General features: G+C 40.3%; 1 protein-coding gene across 4 annotated transcripts in view; it reads left to right on the top strand.

The window, feature by feature from the left end:
• The window catches only part of LOC144942501 (polypeptide N-acetylgalactosaminyltransferase 1), a 102,982-nt gene extending 99,040 nt beyond the window's left edge, over positions 1-3,942 (top strand). For 2 of the 4 annotated variants that reach the window (XM_078869379.1, XM_078869387.1), the window contains one exon: positions 2,512-3,942. In XM_078869379.1, the coding sequence (XP_078725505.1) occupies positions 2,512-2,658 (147 nt within the window). In that variant the 3' untranslated portion in view covers positions 2,659-3,942. Of the gene's footprint in view, positions 1-1,440; positions 2,106-2,511 lie in introns of those variants that run through there. The other 2 variants (XM_078869371.1, XM_078869364.1) reach the window with 2 other exon arrangements.
• The last annotated feature ends 13,968 nt before the right edge of the window (positions 3,943-17,910 follow it).

Below are 17,910 nucleotides of genomic sequence, written 5' to 3'. Positions count from 1 at the left end.
GAAAGATTCGCAAAAACATATTTTTTTAATTCTATATGTAGGCAGTTATACTCTATGTCCGCATGGTCCATATATGTACGAGTAAATGCATATATGCGATCCCATGAATGGATGATTCTAAGAAGCCTATGAAGCCATGCAGGTTAATGAACCCTGTTGGCAGATTGCTTCCTCAGTCATCCCCTGTGAAACAATTGCACCGTTTCCAGGAGAGATGAGTTTATTCTGCTAAAATGGTCGGATCAGATGTGCTAGTAAACACATTTAAGCCAAGCCTGACAAAGCCAGGCATGCGTACACCTTTTAAGAGGCACTTCCTTGTCCCTTTGTGATGCTTCTGTGTAATTAAAGCACATCATTCATCTAGAATTCAAAAGATGAATCTCACCATTTACATATTATTTAGAACATTTGGATACTGGGCATCTGGTTAGTGTTGCCTTTGTGTAACTCGAATATATTCATGAACTTTCTTTTCTCTAACAGCTCTTTAACCTACTCCCATTTGTCTCATAAATGTTTCCTCTGCTTCACTGTCAATGAGCACTTGACAGCACTCTTTTTTTTATTTATTCAAGGGCCTAGAAATGGAAGGGGTAACTGAGAGTGCATCTCACCTGAGCATTTGTCACAAGGTCCCAGATTTCCTGCACAAACAGCTGTTTTGGAAATGCTACCAAATACGTTGAAGCAAGGAAAATTATGTTTGGCACAGCATTTCTCGCAAATTTCATTGACACTGGTATGTGTTTGTATATTTACATACAAAATGCAATATGGGAAAATATCTGCATACTCACACCCTGAAAAATGTGCACGTGTGTCCATGCATTCGTGTGTACCAGTGCGCGTGTGCATACCCGTGCAGGTTGTGTGTGTGTGTGTGTAATCAGGCATTTGCACACGAGTCTCATTGTGTCGCGTTCTAACGCGTGTTCACACCACCGTCCTCTTCTCCTCACTCCGTGGCTCATTCCCCAGTGCATCGTGCTCGCTGGTACACCATGTTAAGCCTCTTCACTGCACCATTGTGAACTGGAATCAAATTGAGCCGAAAAAACATGTGCACATTTTCTCCACACTCGCACCGTAAAAAATATGGTAATGTTCGCCAGCATTCTTCCACAATTAAATTAAAGTATGAATTTGTTCCTCCGTGTCCCCCTTACCACTTGTTAAAAGCCTGGTAACACGATTTAATTTATCTTCTGTTAGTGTTCAGTTTGGGTGGGGGGGGTGTGGTTTGCACAAATCTTTTCATCAAGGCTTATTACGAATAATTATTCATTTAAAACGTGATGCATTTCTGTTTTCCACGTCGCTGTTTCTTAACGTGACCATTAACATCGAAATAAATGTGTAGCATAAATGTTCATTATTTGAAGTGGTTTTTAGTTGCACTTGCACTTTTGTTTTTCATGCGGCTACCATTTGGCGCAGAAGCATACGTTTAGACACTCGGGCACGAAGCAGTGCCTGTCACTGAGTAAGCCAGAGGGCAGAGGGGACACGGCCCCTATCATGCAGCGCTGTGACCCGGAGAGCCACTCGCAGAGGTGGCTGCTCCGCAACTTGACGCTCACCGAGGTCCTACGCAACGTCTTCGACAGCCCCGATGAATATGTGCTCTAGTGGGAGAGGGTACCCATCTGTGCGTGTAACAGAATTGCATTGCCGACTTTCTACAAACGGTAGATGGCCGATTACGAATGCATGTGGCTTCTCCCGTAGACCGTAGCAGCAAATGTAAATGATTTTGCAATATCCTGCGTGATATTGTTTCTCAAGCTTCAGTGAGTGTTGTGACCGTGTGATATCGCGAATGGCTTTTCTAGTTCGTCTTTATATGAACGTAGTGCAAAAGTGTGGTAGACTGGCAGTAGAGTCCTTCGAAGGAATTGTGTCCAACATAGAGTAGCATATTTATTGCTTTGAAGTTGACTATGTATTGTTATATACATATTATCATGCAAAATTTTACTTTTTAAAATGTTTGTATTCGCTTCCAGTATGCCTGTATTTATTTAAACAACCTTATTACTTTTGTTTACCCAGAAAAAGCCTGAGTCTCAAGACTCTTTGTCAGGAAGGTCCTGCCAAGCTTTTGCAGTCGGGAGCAACGATTGCTCTCTGCTCCCCAATTAAATCATTTGTATGTTTTTTCAAATTCGGACCATGACGCCGACACACATGGTCTACTCTTCTTGGAATAACGTCATGGAATCTTTATTGTCCACTGAAGCAGACGGCACTTTTTATGGTTAATACGTCTGCAAATATAAACCAGGGTGGGCAATAGGCTTTAACCGAGAATCTCTGCAATAAGTGGCAGATACATCATACTACTGAGCCAATGTCACCAACACCCTTTAATAATTAAAGAGTTTTTATCAGGCTCGTCTCTCTCTCTCTCGGTAATTACGTGTATGTGTCTCTTCTGTGTCTCTCTTTGGCAACATCTAGACCTTGCTAACTGTGTGCGCACTTCTCTTTCTTTTTTTATAAATGCAGAAACTGATCATGCGTCACACAAACAGTAACCAGTGTCTGGACAAGGCCACGGAGCAGGACCGCCAGGTGCCCACCATGCGAGAGTGCGACGGCGGCCGCTCCCAGCAGTGGATCCTGCGCAACATGACGGTGGCAGCGATATCTTGAAGCGGGTCATTCGACATCGCTTTTGTTGCTCTTCATTACGCGTGCATAACCCATCACACACCCCTCCTTTGCTTTTTAAGGTGGAGCGGAATATTTACGTAAAAAAACACACGTGAAACAGAAACCAAACCAATGCTTGGGACTGAATGTGGCGATAAGTAACGACGGCGAAATTGTGTGGCACGTCATGCCTTGTGGCCTCGTCCACATTTTTGACACAATTGCGGGTTTCTGTTAGTGGCTAATATTGCTGACAAATTATAGAATTATAAGGCTTTTGATACAAATGCAGTTTCGGGATTTTCTATACACATTACCCTCTATCTGATTGTGAAATGTGTGTTTACGGATGGGTAATGGAATCAAAGTGTGCAAAGTTAAAATGAATTTATCCATAGTTAATTTTCTATAGATTTGCCACTCTAAGCTGTGAAGAAGGTGTTGCAACAACTGACCACTCTTATTTTATAATGCTCCTTACTGCAGTGTGATGTAAAAACAAAATCAAACATTGGACTTATGAACAACGTATGCATTTCTTGTTTTTAACATTTTCCTGCATTTGTATATAAAGTATGTAAAGTATAAATTAGTTTGAGATTATGAAAACTTTTTTTTCTGGGTATTTTAATGTCGGTAAACACTGTATGGCCTTACATGAATTGTGTTGTTTTCAAAATATTATTTGAATGTGTAATTTAAACAAAAATCAAGATTATTAAATTGCTTGTGTGTATTAAAACATAGATTTCAATGTATTTTAAGTGCTTCAAAGGCAACGTTCATAAAGACAGTGACTTGGTTATAATAAAAAAAATACTCATAAATCAAATATCTTAGCGAATCTGATGAGCTTATTAATTTATGCTTCGAGATTAAATATCTTTTCAAAGATTTTTTTATTTATCCAGCAACAACAACAAAAAGGCAATGTGTTTCATTTGTTAACAATCATATTAATGCGCACAACTTGGTTGTGTTATATAGCACAAACAGTGAACCTCTGCATGAACAAGCAGATGAACACAATGGCAAACTGGTGTTGGGGGGATCAGACTTACAGCTTGCTTTTCATGGGGACCTGTTGTAGCTGCTGTGTACGCTGCTGTTGTATGGGGGGGGGGTATATTTGTTCCTTTTTGTCCCAGTGGTCAGACTTTGTCTTGTATGGGGAGATTCTAAAGGTGATGATAATGATTTACTTGCGACGAGACTGCTCGTATAATGATGTCTGTATATTTTGTGACTGAAATTAAAGTGGAGGTATTTATAAACTAAATCAAAGTCCAAATCTCCATGTCCTGTTTTTGGAGATTGCACTATCTTGTAATTATTTTTTAACTTGTAGCTATTCCAGAGCTGTAATGTCACGTCGGGCAGCTGTTGACATGCTCCCCCCTCAAGGAAGAACAATGACCCTCTCATCTCGTGTACCTACTTTGCCATAATATCACACAAAATCATGAACAATGAAAATTTATTCCAGCCCTGTTACATTCTGTTTACCTCTATCGGTAACAGTCGAAAATCCAAGCTACGACAACAATAACGCACCTGCAACAAACATAACACACAAATATTCAACCACAATAACAATCTAGGTTCTGATTCTAAACACGCTCAGGCCCCTGATAGGGGTGGCGGAGGGGTGATGCAGAAAATTAACGGCTGCCCAATAAACAGCCGTCATAAACCAGTGGCCATTGACATGCTCCCTCAATGAAGATAAACAACATCAGAGCCTACACCACTGGAGGAGCAGCTTAAATTATGGTTCCAAAACTATTGAAAGAACCATTATAAATTTTGAATCGGCCAAAAAGCACAGGGGATTCCAATCGATGAGGAGCAAACGAGGAAGACCCCTCTGAGGACGCCACTCTACAAATCTACGTGACAAGCACCTCGGCTCTCGCTGAACGGGCTCACGGTTCCTCAGCAGTAGCTCCGATAGCCTGCACGCACACCACAATGTAGAGGCTGCACCGAGCATCACTGCGCTCCTTGGACACAGCCTCTCCCTCCTCTGGTCCCCATACATGAACAAAAAGCAAGTTCAGATTTGTGAAACTCTACCGTCCGATCTCGATAGAATGACAGAGCTTTTACCACATCCACCTTGTCCTGGGCTGGTCATCCTTCTAAAAGAGCTGTACAGCTCAAGGGACCTTGGCAGTTGAAATAAAGTTTGATTCTGAGCTTGTGCAACCTACGTTGCTTATCTGACCTAAAAAGGTTGAACAAAATAAATGAACAATCTCCTGGTTCTGGTGAAATTGTGACGCCACCTACGAAAAAAGCAAGGTGGCATGCAAATTACTGTACCACATTGTTCTTCTGCAATACCATAAATGATGGATCCACCATCAATGCCCACACACATCTCGTGGAAGTGACTGCAATTAAAAATGGCACTTTTGAGTGTAGGCAGCTTCAAGCTGCAGTGACCCGAAGGGTCAAATGGGGGCTCACAAATCCGCCACAGCAACTTATACAAATCCCAAGCGGAAGCCGTCAATCTGACCGCCACCCGTTGTAGTCTAAATCTTGATAAATTTTGATTGATTGTATAAAGGTTATCTCAAGATAATTGATCAAATACCTGCTCGCCTTCCGAAAATGTTTGATTTTGCCACGTGAACCAGGCAGGCCCAGAGTCGTGTTACATAATATATGGACACAAAAACCATGACTCATGAGGTCAAAGTGTATCTAATCTATATTGTTTAATGAGAGAACTCCGCATCTCAATCAGTTGTGCAACTTAACATTCGGTTACACCCTTGTAACATCGCAAAAATTAATGAAACAACACCTTACCGATCAATGCAATGAAGCCAATGCACAATGTTGGCGCCAGTGATGGGGGTGATATCAGAATTCACTTCCAAGTGTCTCTGTAAAGGCTGAAGAGTTTCTTTCAGCACGATTTTTATTGATTATAGAAAGACGTGCTTCCATTGATTTAGCTCGTTAGATGTCGTGAGCTATTGAGATGACATTTGTAGAGTGGTTTGCTCATCGATTTGCTCATTGACTTTGTTGGTGACGGAAGCTGCACGGCGTTGATTTGTGTCGGACAAGCTGCGGCTCTTCCCAACACAACACCATTCCTCTCACGCCCAGGCATAGGGAACTGGACTTCTGCCTACGCAGTGCATGTCTCTTTGGCCCAAAGGTGCTCTCTGATGCCGTTCTCAGCATCTCACGCGCGAATATTTCTCGGTAGCACTCGAAACCCTTTTAGGGTTGAAGTTGTAAGTCACGCGCCCTTTCGCATGAGTGCACCTGCGTCACCGCAGACTTGATGAGCATCAGTTAGCCATGAGTTTGCTCATAATTTGGAATGATTTAACACGGTAGCCCTGGCAGTGTCATGATGTTCAATGGATACATTGTTAAAACTATATATATATTCTGCCAAACAATATTAAAAATGGAAATCATTATATAATTTAGAATGACACTAACCAGCCACACTTTTAAAGTAACTTAATTATCAGCTTGGGGCACACAATACAGCAATAGGAATTACATATTGGAATAGTCCGTTATAATAATAAACTCGGTTTACTATAGCACAATTCACACAACGCCTCAAAGTACTTCTTATAGCCAACAAATGTAAATTGCATATACGAGTTAGCTTACGAATAAATATTAAACAACCTAAGGGTATGTTTGAATGAAGTAAGCGTTGCATATAAATTTATCTGGACATTGTATTCCATGTTTCTCTTCTCACGAGAAGAGACACCTTTCCACCACCAACATTTACCAGGACAACACATTATATTGCTTAACCCTTGTACAGACACACACATTTCAATTGATGCATTTATTTCTCAAATCCATTAGTGGGGTGGCGGGGAACCGACCTTGAAATATCTCCGTGAATAACTATGCAAAAGAAATCCGTATTTTGTTCAATTCCTCTGTGCAATTTCATTGCAGCTGTTGCATGTTTTGTCATTGGTTTTCATGAGCTGATGACTGTGTCATTGCAGCAATAAAAGGAAATTGACTACGGGAAATTACCAGTTCTTTAATGTGTGCTATGCACGTGAAAGAAACGTGAAGTACCCAGAGAAGACTCGTGTATACAAAGGGATCATAATGATAACAATACAATCCATGCAGTTCAATGAGCAGCTCACTTGCACTGTCATTTCCATTCATTAATTCATAGAATCTGATCATTCATATACGCACACATGCACTCACAAAAGCAAACATGTTTTTTTTAACACTGAGTTTAACATGTTTAATTCTAATTAGTATGCTTTGTTTAATTAATTGATCAGTCCGTTTTGTATGTACATTGTTATTTTTTTTGCTGTGGTCTTCATATAAGCCCTCTTGAGGTTCGAACCTCACCTGCACACGTTTTTTACCTTTTTTTATTTGGACTGTGTCTTTCGCTTATTTTTTTTGTGCGAATAAACAATACGATGAATAGTATTCCGGATAAACGTTGTAGAATATATCTGTATAGAGCACAATTAAACATGAGATCTCCAATGTGTATTCGTAAGTGTTGACATCACCGCACAGTGGTTGCTAAGGGTACAAATAATAAATCATAGTATGACTTCATTAAAATTATTAAGAAAAGGCGTTATGGATGATGGTCAAGGATAATAACGGAGTTGCAGCCAAGGAATGGAACGCGTCCAAGAGTGCGTCCACCGGGGAGATGCTTGTGATGAAATCAGTTTGTGCCAGTGCCTGACGGATCATTACATTGCAGAATAGTGAGAAGTGGCTGTGCATTGGAGATGCCTTTATCCAGCAGTGGATTGACCATGGCTGATGATGATGAATCATAATGTAATACACATGTACTTCACCTCTGGATCAGCCGTTAACCGTTATCAGCCAGAGGCACCACGGTTGTACATGTTGTCTACCAATATTGCTGAATACACGCGAGAGCTTCTTTCTCCAGGGATTAAGCCTTCATGAATATCATGACTCTATATTCATGTGCTTAGATTATTTAGCTGCTATACATTTCCACGTGATAAGCCACTTCGTTGAGCTTTCATTTGTGGCCAGGTCGCTTCTGAAAAGGAAGCTAATAGTTGTTGGCATTACCTGATAAAAATGAAAGCAGTTTAGTTTTATTTGTATTATGTTTAGTTATTTACCTTTCCTATACTTTGCACTCGCATTGTGGTTTCATATTGTTTGTTGTTGTAACATTTTGACTCGGCCCTACTGGACGTCTGTGGAAAAATAGATGTATAACTCATCGGATTCCTCCAGTATGAATACATATTCTGATTCTGAAGTATTCACAGTCGGGGGCAATGATTGAAATTTTTTCAGGACATATTTGAACCATGACGCCGGCACACAATGGCCTACACGCACAGGAAATACTGTACATAAAAGGGCAGACAATGTTTTAGGAATGTTAAATAGTAAAAAGAAATTACGATATCCATAATAGAGGTTTTTTGGGTTAGATTGCGTAAATATATAAATGTGTTGTTAAAACCCGCCGCCACCCGACACAGCCAACTAGTAAGGGTTATACTCTTAGGGTTTTTTTCGGTAAAGTCACGTAGGTAAAAAATAAAATTAAAAGTTAATAAAAGTAATCATGGAAATAAAAGAAAGTAATAAATCACGACGTTTCGGAGGCAACACAAGTCTCCGTCATCAGGTGGGACCGTCACAGCAACAATTACTGCATCAAGCTTCAAATCTAGAACTAGTAAGGGTTGTCACGTAAACAGAACATGCCAATTCGTCACTAGTACAGCACACCGGCGTGTTGGAGGCAAGCCCCAACATTTACAAACTGAGTTCGACGTTTCGCCAGTAATTACAACTAGCTACATCAGACGACAGCCAGATTTTTGGAGAAGTCTTAACTGTTTCGTTCCTTATATAGAGGCGTAGATGTGGTGACCACGCTTCTGCGCTCTTGCGCCACGTACGGGAGGGGGATGACTGAGGCAACGTACATTATGCATGTGCATTATGCGAGCCCTTTGAACTTGTCATTCCTGTCTATTGTGTGTAATAAAATAGCCGTACCAAAGGTGATCCCTATTGAAGTATGCTGCCCTTTGTATTCATGCATTTAAATAATGTATTATTTGATGATTCGTTTCCATGCAGCACTAGCTATCCGAACGGTTAAAGTTATTTTTATTTCTTTCAATTTCGAAAGATTCTCTAATTAGTCTTGACCAGTAGTAGCTAGTTTTGCACAGAACTTCGACATTATTAAAATCATATTCTTTGGGTCTTTCAGTAAAGTCATGTAGATAGAAAAAATAAAAGTAAATAAAATAAAAACTACGACGTTTCGATCATGACACAAGTGATCATCATCAGGAGGAAAAAGGGGGTAAGGCCACTGAAGACAACTGTTTTAAAGGTTTAAAAAATTAACCCGTAAAAACAAAGTTTTTCACTATAAATCCTTTATATGCGTGGCATCGGTTTTATTTTATTATTCATTTCTGTTTTTCTTGAGTAAGAGTTTCATTTTTATCACATTGGTATTTTAAATTAAATATGAAAAAAAATTCCTAAAAAGTGGCAAATTTGGGAATTTTTTTTACGAAAATAAATTGTCACGCACAACGAGTCTGTGTGCAAAATGTCAGCTCGATTGGATCACGGGAAGTGGGTTAAAAAACGACCGAAAGATTTGCACGGTCGTAAGCGCGCAAGCAAGCAAGCAAGTGAACTTAATATAATGGATTTAAAAAGGGCGTGGCACAAGCGTCCTGGTGTCAGAACGAAGTGGACGGGGCATATGTGCCCTGAGCTCAGAGAGCACCAAGGTGAAGCACGGAAAGTTACAAGTAAACACACAACAAGTTATGACTTAAAGTGGTTGATGACGTCCTTCCAATGATTGCTGAGTTTGAAACCCATCCTCTCGGTTGAAATTGTCTCTGTGTCTGTATATATGGATGGCTTCATGAACGAATCTTTGCTGATAGCACTGTGTTAAATCGAACCTGGATCTTGTGTTTGTTCATGATTTTGGAAATATTTTTGGTGACCCCTGCTATGTATGGCAAGGTGATGGTTTTGATTGGGTCCTCAGATGTGTCCTTCCTCACGGTTGGGGTGATGGCTTTGCAGATTGTGTAGTCAGAATATCCATTCGCCTTGAGAGCTTGGTGTACGTGTTTGAGTTCACTGGCTAGGTGATCATGGTCGGAGAGGCATTGAGCTCTATAGTGTAGAGTTTTGTTGAGGGAATTATTCTGGGATGGATGGTGGTGGGAGTCAGGTTTTAGGTAGGCATCAATATGGGTTGCTTTCCTGTAGACAGAATAGCTTATTGAGCCATCTGGTTTCTTTTTGATTAAAACATCTAAGAAAGGTAACTTGCCGTTCTTTCCTACCTCCATGAATTTGATGGCTGGGTGTATGGAATTGATGTGGTTGAGGAATTGGTTCAGAGCCGGTCGGCAATGTGGCCAAATGACAAACATGTCATCCACGTACCTCTTCCACAAGGACGGGTGTAGAGTGGATGCCTGGATGGCGTCTGTCTCAAATTTATTTCATGAAAATATTGGCTACAACCAGAGATAAGGGAGAACCCATTGGGGTGCAATTCAGTTTGTAGAATATTCCATTCCAGATGAAGTATGTATTGGTGAGGCAGTGTCTCATCAGGGCTGGTACATCAGCATTAAATCCTTGTTGAACCAAATCTTCAATGATTGCAATGGTATCAGGCACAGGAACTTTGGTGAACAAGGAAACTACATCGAAACTAACGAGCAAATCACCTGGGGAAAGTGAGATGTCCTTAATTAACGATACCAGCTGAGCTATATACAGAAGAGGTGGTCTTACCAGTGAATGGTTGCAAGGTCTCAGACAGATACCGGGTCAGTTTGTAGGTTCCTGTGCCCGATACCATTGCAATCATTGAAGATTTGGTCCAACAAGGAATTTGCCGAATCAGGACACAACAAAGGACGTGCATTGTAGAATACCTTACTGCCTGCCAGAAGAACACCGTTTACGTCAAAAATGCAGAGGATTCCATTCAAGAACAATTATTTGTGCTTCCCCAGAGAATGTCCGTCTGTTAGCCACCAGATGGCACTTCATTCCAAATTGTGTTTAAGGCACTATTCATCATACATTAGGGCAGGTTTTTACAAACTCCAGTCCTCACTTCCTTCCACACTACGTGTTTCCCGGTTTACCAATTTGCTTCCCCATTCATAATAACTCGTTACACGCTGCACGCGCCATATGATTGTTAAACACGTACCCGCTGAGTCCTTCTCGAAGAATTTCGGCCGAGGCATTGATGTTCTCAAAGCTTCTCGCTTTGGAGGCGATATCCGAGACCTACCCTCAGAGTACAGGTGGTCCAGATGTTTTGTGATCTCCATTTTATACCCTAAATTTTAATATTAAGTTAATTAAAAACAGAAATTAATATGCAAAGGAAAAAGATGTTAAGGATCAATTCAATTGGGGTCACAAAGCATCTGGACCACCCAGTACAGTACACATCCCGTTGTGTGTTCCAGTTTCCTTCCAATAATTATTTCCTTTTGTTCAGCGAACCTGTTAATCTATTGACGACATGGATTACCATATTAAATATATATAAAATCGTGGACCGTAAATTATTTACCAATCTCACGTAAAATTGAGTATCACACTGTAATTTGTTTAAATCTAACCAATGGATATGTCCATTACTGCTGTAGTAGCGTCTTTAAAATAAATAACAAATTTATTATTATGACAGGACTTTGCTTGATTAAATTAAGAGCTTGCATGATGTCTCATTTAATGTGTAATTAACGCACAGTAAGCCCACCAGAGTTTAATGTAATTTTGGTGTTTAGTCCTCATTAGGATCTCTTTGAGTGTTGACCCAGGATCATGGACAAATGGGGGCAAATCCTTTTAAAGGGCCATGTCACGGCTTGTCTTTTTCATGAATGCTTTTGTATGTCTCATTGCTTTCTTACAAATGCCAATAGAATACATTAAATTGATTGACCTAGGAGGGGCATTTGCTGAATTATATCTGTAAACCTTGTACAGTAATAAACATGTTTAACTAGGCCTCCAAAGACTTCAGCCATTATCAGATGCGCCCTGATTTCTGCTGCCACTACTTTCCATTTGACGCAAAATCATTAGATTCCTTGTTTAGAATATAAGAAACTGTACCAATAAGGAGACATGTCTCCTTTTTTACACATCCCATTAGCCACAAAGGCCCTCCGGAAGGGCATAATTCCAGCAGCAAAGGGTATCAACACAAACTCTGGCCCGGCCAAGACACAGCGTCCCACCAGCAGCCAGGCCTGCCCAAACCCAGATATATATGTACCCCAGTGTGACGTAAACTTACATCATACGTAAGACGAAATGATAATTTTGCGTCACTGTGGAAAATATAAATAAAATATGCCGACGATATGTCTCCTTCACACATCTGCCCCTCTTTGGAGTGACAGATGTGTGTATTTATCTTGATTATGTCGACGGTGTTCTTCTCCACAATTATGCTAATGATTATTTAGCGTTATTTATTACATCACTTTCAGTCGAACTGGGACTCATGGCTTAAAGAGGGGTTCCTTTGCCAATGGCATCTGACAGTTCACTGGCATTGGTTCGGGTGGGCCTGTATGTACATGTATGTTGAACTTCTTTCGCACCGTACGTAGCCAACCGTGCTAATCGGATGCCTGGCTGCTGATGTGACACTGTCGAAGTTTGCTTGTGTTGAACCAGCGCTACTTGACCTTGTGGCTGATGGCATGTTTAAACAAATGCTTCCATTGTTTTAATGAAGCGAAAGGTGTATGAAGGAGACAAACTGTCTGCTTATTTATTTTGTTACTTTACATTTATCATACTAAAACATGTTTTTCACAGTTCATCGGAGAGACGTTTGGTGTTTAATTTCCATAAAAAAGACAAGTAAACTCAATAGTCTACGCATTTTACAACTGGAATATGAAGCATTGCATCTGCTTGAAAACTATTTGATGTGTATGGGTGTACATATTTGTACAGTATGTGTGTCTGTGTATGTATGTATTTACATATGTGCGTGTGTCTGTATGTATTTGCAGCCTTTATGAGTATATGTCCATGTGTGTCTATGTAACATTTGTGTCTGTATGTGTGTCTGCAGTGGTGGCGCCAGGCAAAAGCAATATAAGCAAACGCTTAGGGCCCAAAAATAGCTCAAGGGACCCCGGATTCATGGAAAACATAGGGATACACCAACTCTCAGCTTTACTTCAAATACTGTACCAGTACTGTAAACATACCAAGCTAGTTAGCACAAACGATATTGTCCTGTTAATCTCTCTTCTCATTACACCTCTATATTTGTCTCCATTTCTCTCATCTCGCTATAGATAGAGACAACTACAGTATTTTTTATTTTACCAAGTAAGGCCCACTGAGCTCTACATCTCTTTTTTAGAAGCGACCTGACCACAACTGATAGCTCAGCGAAGTGGTTTATCATGTGGACATATAAATCAGCCAAATACTCTTAAACGCATGTTTTTAAATATGGAGAGAAAAACCAGAGGACCTGGATAAAAATTCACGCGGCCACAATGAGAACATGCCAACTCCAAATGTACAGGCATCAGGGTCGGGATCAAACCCACGACCTTCTGTATACCAGGCGAGATAGTTAACATCTCTCGTCATCTCACTCAGGGTGTTTTGTTTAGCTTTGTGTGGAAACATCAAAAATAAAACATATATTCGGCATTAAATAAACTGTGTTGCATCCTTTATGAGAGAAAGATGATTACAGTGAATCAAAACTTAGTGCAACAATCACTTGGAGTGTAAACATTGAAGATGGCGCAACCTAAAACAATTTCTGCTTAGGGCCCCCAATGGGCCAGTACCACCGCTGTGTGTCTGTACGTGAGTCTTTGTGTCTGTGTTTATGTACGTGTCTATGGGTATTTACGTGTGCCTGTGTGCATAGATCATTGAGTATATGCGCTCTATCATGTGTGTCTGTGTGTTTATGCCTACATGTCTGTTGTATGCCTGTGCAGTATATATGTCAGTATGATGAGCGGGTAACGGTGGCGCACTGATTACATATTTGAGGGGGGGTCTCACTTTTTGTGACGCCGTATGACGAAGGGGGGGGGGGTCAAAAATCGTCCAAAATCGCGTAACGTAATTTATGGACGGCCCCTATGATGGGAAGTCATCCATCTTTCCACGTGAATGGAGGTGACAAAGCCAACGGAGACATCAATGTTTGAGCACGCTATCAAGACTGGGTAACTTTTCCTTTCTCAAGTTGATGTCAGGAACCTTATCCTCTCCTTCGGCGTTTTTGTATTTAGGGATTAAAGCGGCCGTGAAAGCTGTTGAGCCTTTTTCTCATGTTTCCTGGAGGTGGTCCAGGCTTCACTTACCTATACAGCAGGATACTTATAGTACACATGCCTGGTAGATGGCATTCAGTGCCAGAATTCTATAACCACAGACTCGCTTGCACAGTAGGCTGAAAACCATGGACGCTTTCCAAATCCGTGAGTCAATCTCATAATCTCAAGATGAGTTTACGTGATACAGGTTGACACGAGGTAGCAAAACCTGCGCACAACCTCCAGGTTGGTGTCTACAGGTGAAACTTTGCTGCCGTTGGCACGCCTTGTGTCATGAGCACCGTCTTCTTTGGATTGATGGTTAGTCCAGACCCATTGCAGCCATGTGAATAGTTGTTGCAAGAGTTGTCATAGTATTTTACTGTGGGCAACAACCATTGTATTATCGGCATACATAGGCGCTCTCACCTTAATAGGTGCTTTCCAACAGCACTTTCTCACACTGTTAAAGGCTACACAAGGAATACGTGCCTTTTACAGTATCTCTATGGGTGTCTGCATCAAGTTATGTATGCGTGGTGAGATTGTGTGCAACGGTTCGTGCAATGCACAACTTTACCATACCAACTACCTGGGTTAAATTCCAGTTGAGAACAAAATCCGCATCAAGTATTATAAGAAGTTATACTTTTGACTTCAAACTTTTGTGACTGCAAGAATTCATATTCATTGGTTCTTTCGGTAAAGTCACGTACAGTAGATATAAAAATAAAAAATTAAGTGAATAAAAAAAATAGAAACAAAAAATACTATCTTAATTTTAGAACTTTCGTGACTGCAGGAATTATGATTTGGTTCTTTCGGTTAAGTCACGTCTAAAGATAAAATAATAAATTAAATTAAATAATAGAATACGACGTTTCGATTGCAACACAAGCAATCATCATCAGGTATAATGAAATAGCGACATAATATCTAACCAGAAAACTATAGACAGACATATTAGCAGACAGATATCACAAGATACATACATAGCGAGAGCAACACAGTTGACAGAGAGGGGTGATCGTCTCTGTGGGGTGGCCTTAAATAGACAGAGGGGGGGGGCGGAGGCAGAGAGAGGGAGGGGGGTTAGAAAAAAATAGCATATCAATGAGTGGTCCAAAAGAAAACGTGGTGCTGCGAGTACGATGGCACAGCAAGCAAGCCTGAAAATCAGGAGAAAGACACACTAAAATTAAATAACCTAGTAAAATATCGAAATGTAATGTAATACAACACAGAGGGTCGGTCAACACACAATTAACGCATAGCCTGGTTGATTACGTATTTCAAAGATTGCTAAGTTAGAATTTAAGTGTGAACATTCTAAAGAGGACACAGGCAGAGAAAACAAGTCGCCAGAGAGAGAGAAAAAAGATAAGCTTAAAACTTCCCCGTAGAAGTGGTTCAATCTTAATTTTAGAACTTTCGTGACTGCAGGAATTATTATTTGGTTCTTTCGGTTAAGTCACGTCTAAAGATAAAATAATAAATTAAATTAAATAATTATTATTATTTAATTAAAATAATAAATTAAATTAAATAATTATTATTATTTAATTAAAATAATAAATTAAATTAAATAATTATTATTATTTTATTTAATTTATTATTTTATCTTTAGACGTGACTTAACCGAAAGAACCAAATAATAATTCCTGCAGTCACGAAAGTTCTAAAATTAAGATTGAACCACTTCTACGGGGAAGTTTTAAGCTTATCTTTTTTCTCTCTCTCTGGCGACTTGTTTTCTCTGCCTGTGTCCTCTTTAGAATGTTCACACTTAAATTCTAACTTAGCAATCTTTGAAATACGTAATCAACCAGGCTATGCGTTAATTGTGTGTTGACCGACCCTCTGTGTTGTATTACATTACATTTCGATATTTTACTAGGTTATTTAATTTTAGTGTGTCTTTCTCCTGATTTTCAGGCTTGCTTGCTGTGCCATCGTACTCGCAGCACCACGTTTTCTTTTGGACCACTCATTGATATGCTATTTTTTTCTAACCCCCCTCCCTCTCTCTGCCTCCGCCCCCCCCTCTGTCTATTTAAGGCCACCCCACAGAGACGATCACCCCTCTCTGTCAACTGTGTTGCTCTCGCTATGTATGTATCTTGTGATATCTGTCTGCTAATATGTCTGTCTATAGTTTTTTGGTTAGATATTATGTCGCTATTTCATTATACCTGATGATGATTGCTTGTGTTGCAATCGAAACGTCGTATTCTATTATTTAATTTAATTTATTATTTTATCTTTAGACGTGACTTAACCGAAAGAACCAAATAACAAAAAATACTAATGTAGACTGTAGCCTGGTTCTTAATCGGAATGAGTGTACTGGCATTCTATAATGTGGACTGTAGCCTGGTTATTAAGTTTGGTGAGTGTACTGGCAGTCAATGTAGACTGTAGTCTGGTTCTTAACCTGAATGAACGCACTGGCAGTCTATAATGTAAACAGTTTGCATTTAGAGGCTAACCCCCCTTTTCCTGATGACGACCGCTTGTGTTGCGATCGAAACGTCGTGGTTTTTGTTTTTATTTTTATTTTTATTCTTATTTTATTTGTATTACTGAAAGCACCAGAATAAGTCTACATTATAGACTGCCAGTACACTCACCAAGGTTAAGAACCAGGCTACAGTCTACATTATAGACTGCCATTACACTAACTCCGATTAAGAACCAGGTTGCAGTCTACATTAGTGTTTTTTGTTTTATTATTTTATTTGTATTCACTTCATTTATTATTATTTTTCTATCTACATGACTTTAGCGAAAAAAACAAAGAATAGAAGATATACTGTGCCTTACTTAACGTCGACTCAGCCTAAAATTAGTACCATGTGCATTATGCAAAACACAATTAAATGAGGATTCAAAGACTACTTGCACAAATAGGTGCTCATTAAGAGGGGTGGCTAAACTTCCTGAACCCACAAGCTGCATAATAACGTGTTCATATGTTCGGGAGCCACAAGTTATACCACCAACTTTGCCACTCCTGGTTGGCTGTGGTATTTGAATTTCAAAATTCGACCTCGCACCCCTGGAGTATACTCATGTCTGTCTATGATGCCAGGGGCGAGTGCCTTGGGCTGCCCCCCCCCCCCTCTCTAATGCAGAATTGACCTGTTTCACGAGCAGTCGTAATGAAACGTTACAAATGAGCTGAATTTCTATGAAGCTGCCCTCGAGCTGCCGGGAGTGCATGTGGCTCGTGATCTACGGTTGGGGTCAGACCTGCTTCACGAGGTTACGTCGCGAGCTTCTAGAGGGGATCATTCATTGCAAAGAGCAACAATTGGTGTGCTGGTAATGAACCATCTTCCTGGTTCTTTCGGTAAAGTCACGTAGAAGGGAAATAATGAAATAATAAAAATAAAACACAACGCAATCAGCCGTCCTCAGGTGAAGACCAGGTCTGTCGGGGAGACAGCGACCTGGTCTTCACCTGAGGACGGCTGCTTGCGTTGTGGCCGAAACGTCGTGAGAATTATTTTATTATGTTTTATTTTTATTATTTTATTATTTTCCTTCTACGTGACTTTACCGAAAGAACCAGGAAGATGAATCCCTGCAGTCACGAAAGCTTTAAATCGGTAATGAACCATTTGTAGAGAATTGCGTGGGCATCACGACGGTGCTCTGCTATCCTCATCGACACTACAACTATCATCATAACACTCATCACGACTATCGTAACCATCATCATCGTCGTCGCTATCCTCACCAACCACCATTTCCATCACTTCGATCAGCACTGCCACCATCATCGTCATCCAATGACTATGCATGTCAAGTATCGGCCAATGCCTATCACCATAATCAGCCTCATCACCACTGGCGGAGCCAGTGGGGG

The sequence above is a fragment of the Lampetra fluviatilis genome, chromosome 2, assembly GCF_964198595.1.
Source record: "Lampetra fluviatilis chromosome 2, kcLamFluv1.1, whole genome shotgun sequence".
NCBI lineage: Eukaryota > Metazoa > Chordata > Hyperoartia > Petromyzontiformes > Petromyzontidae > Lampetra > Lampetra fluviatilis.
This window is presented reverse-complemented; position numbering and strand designations above follow the sequence as displayed.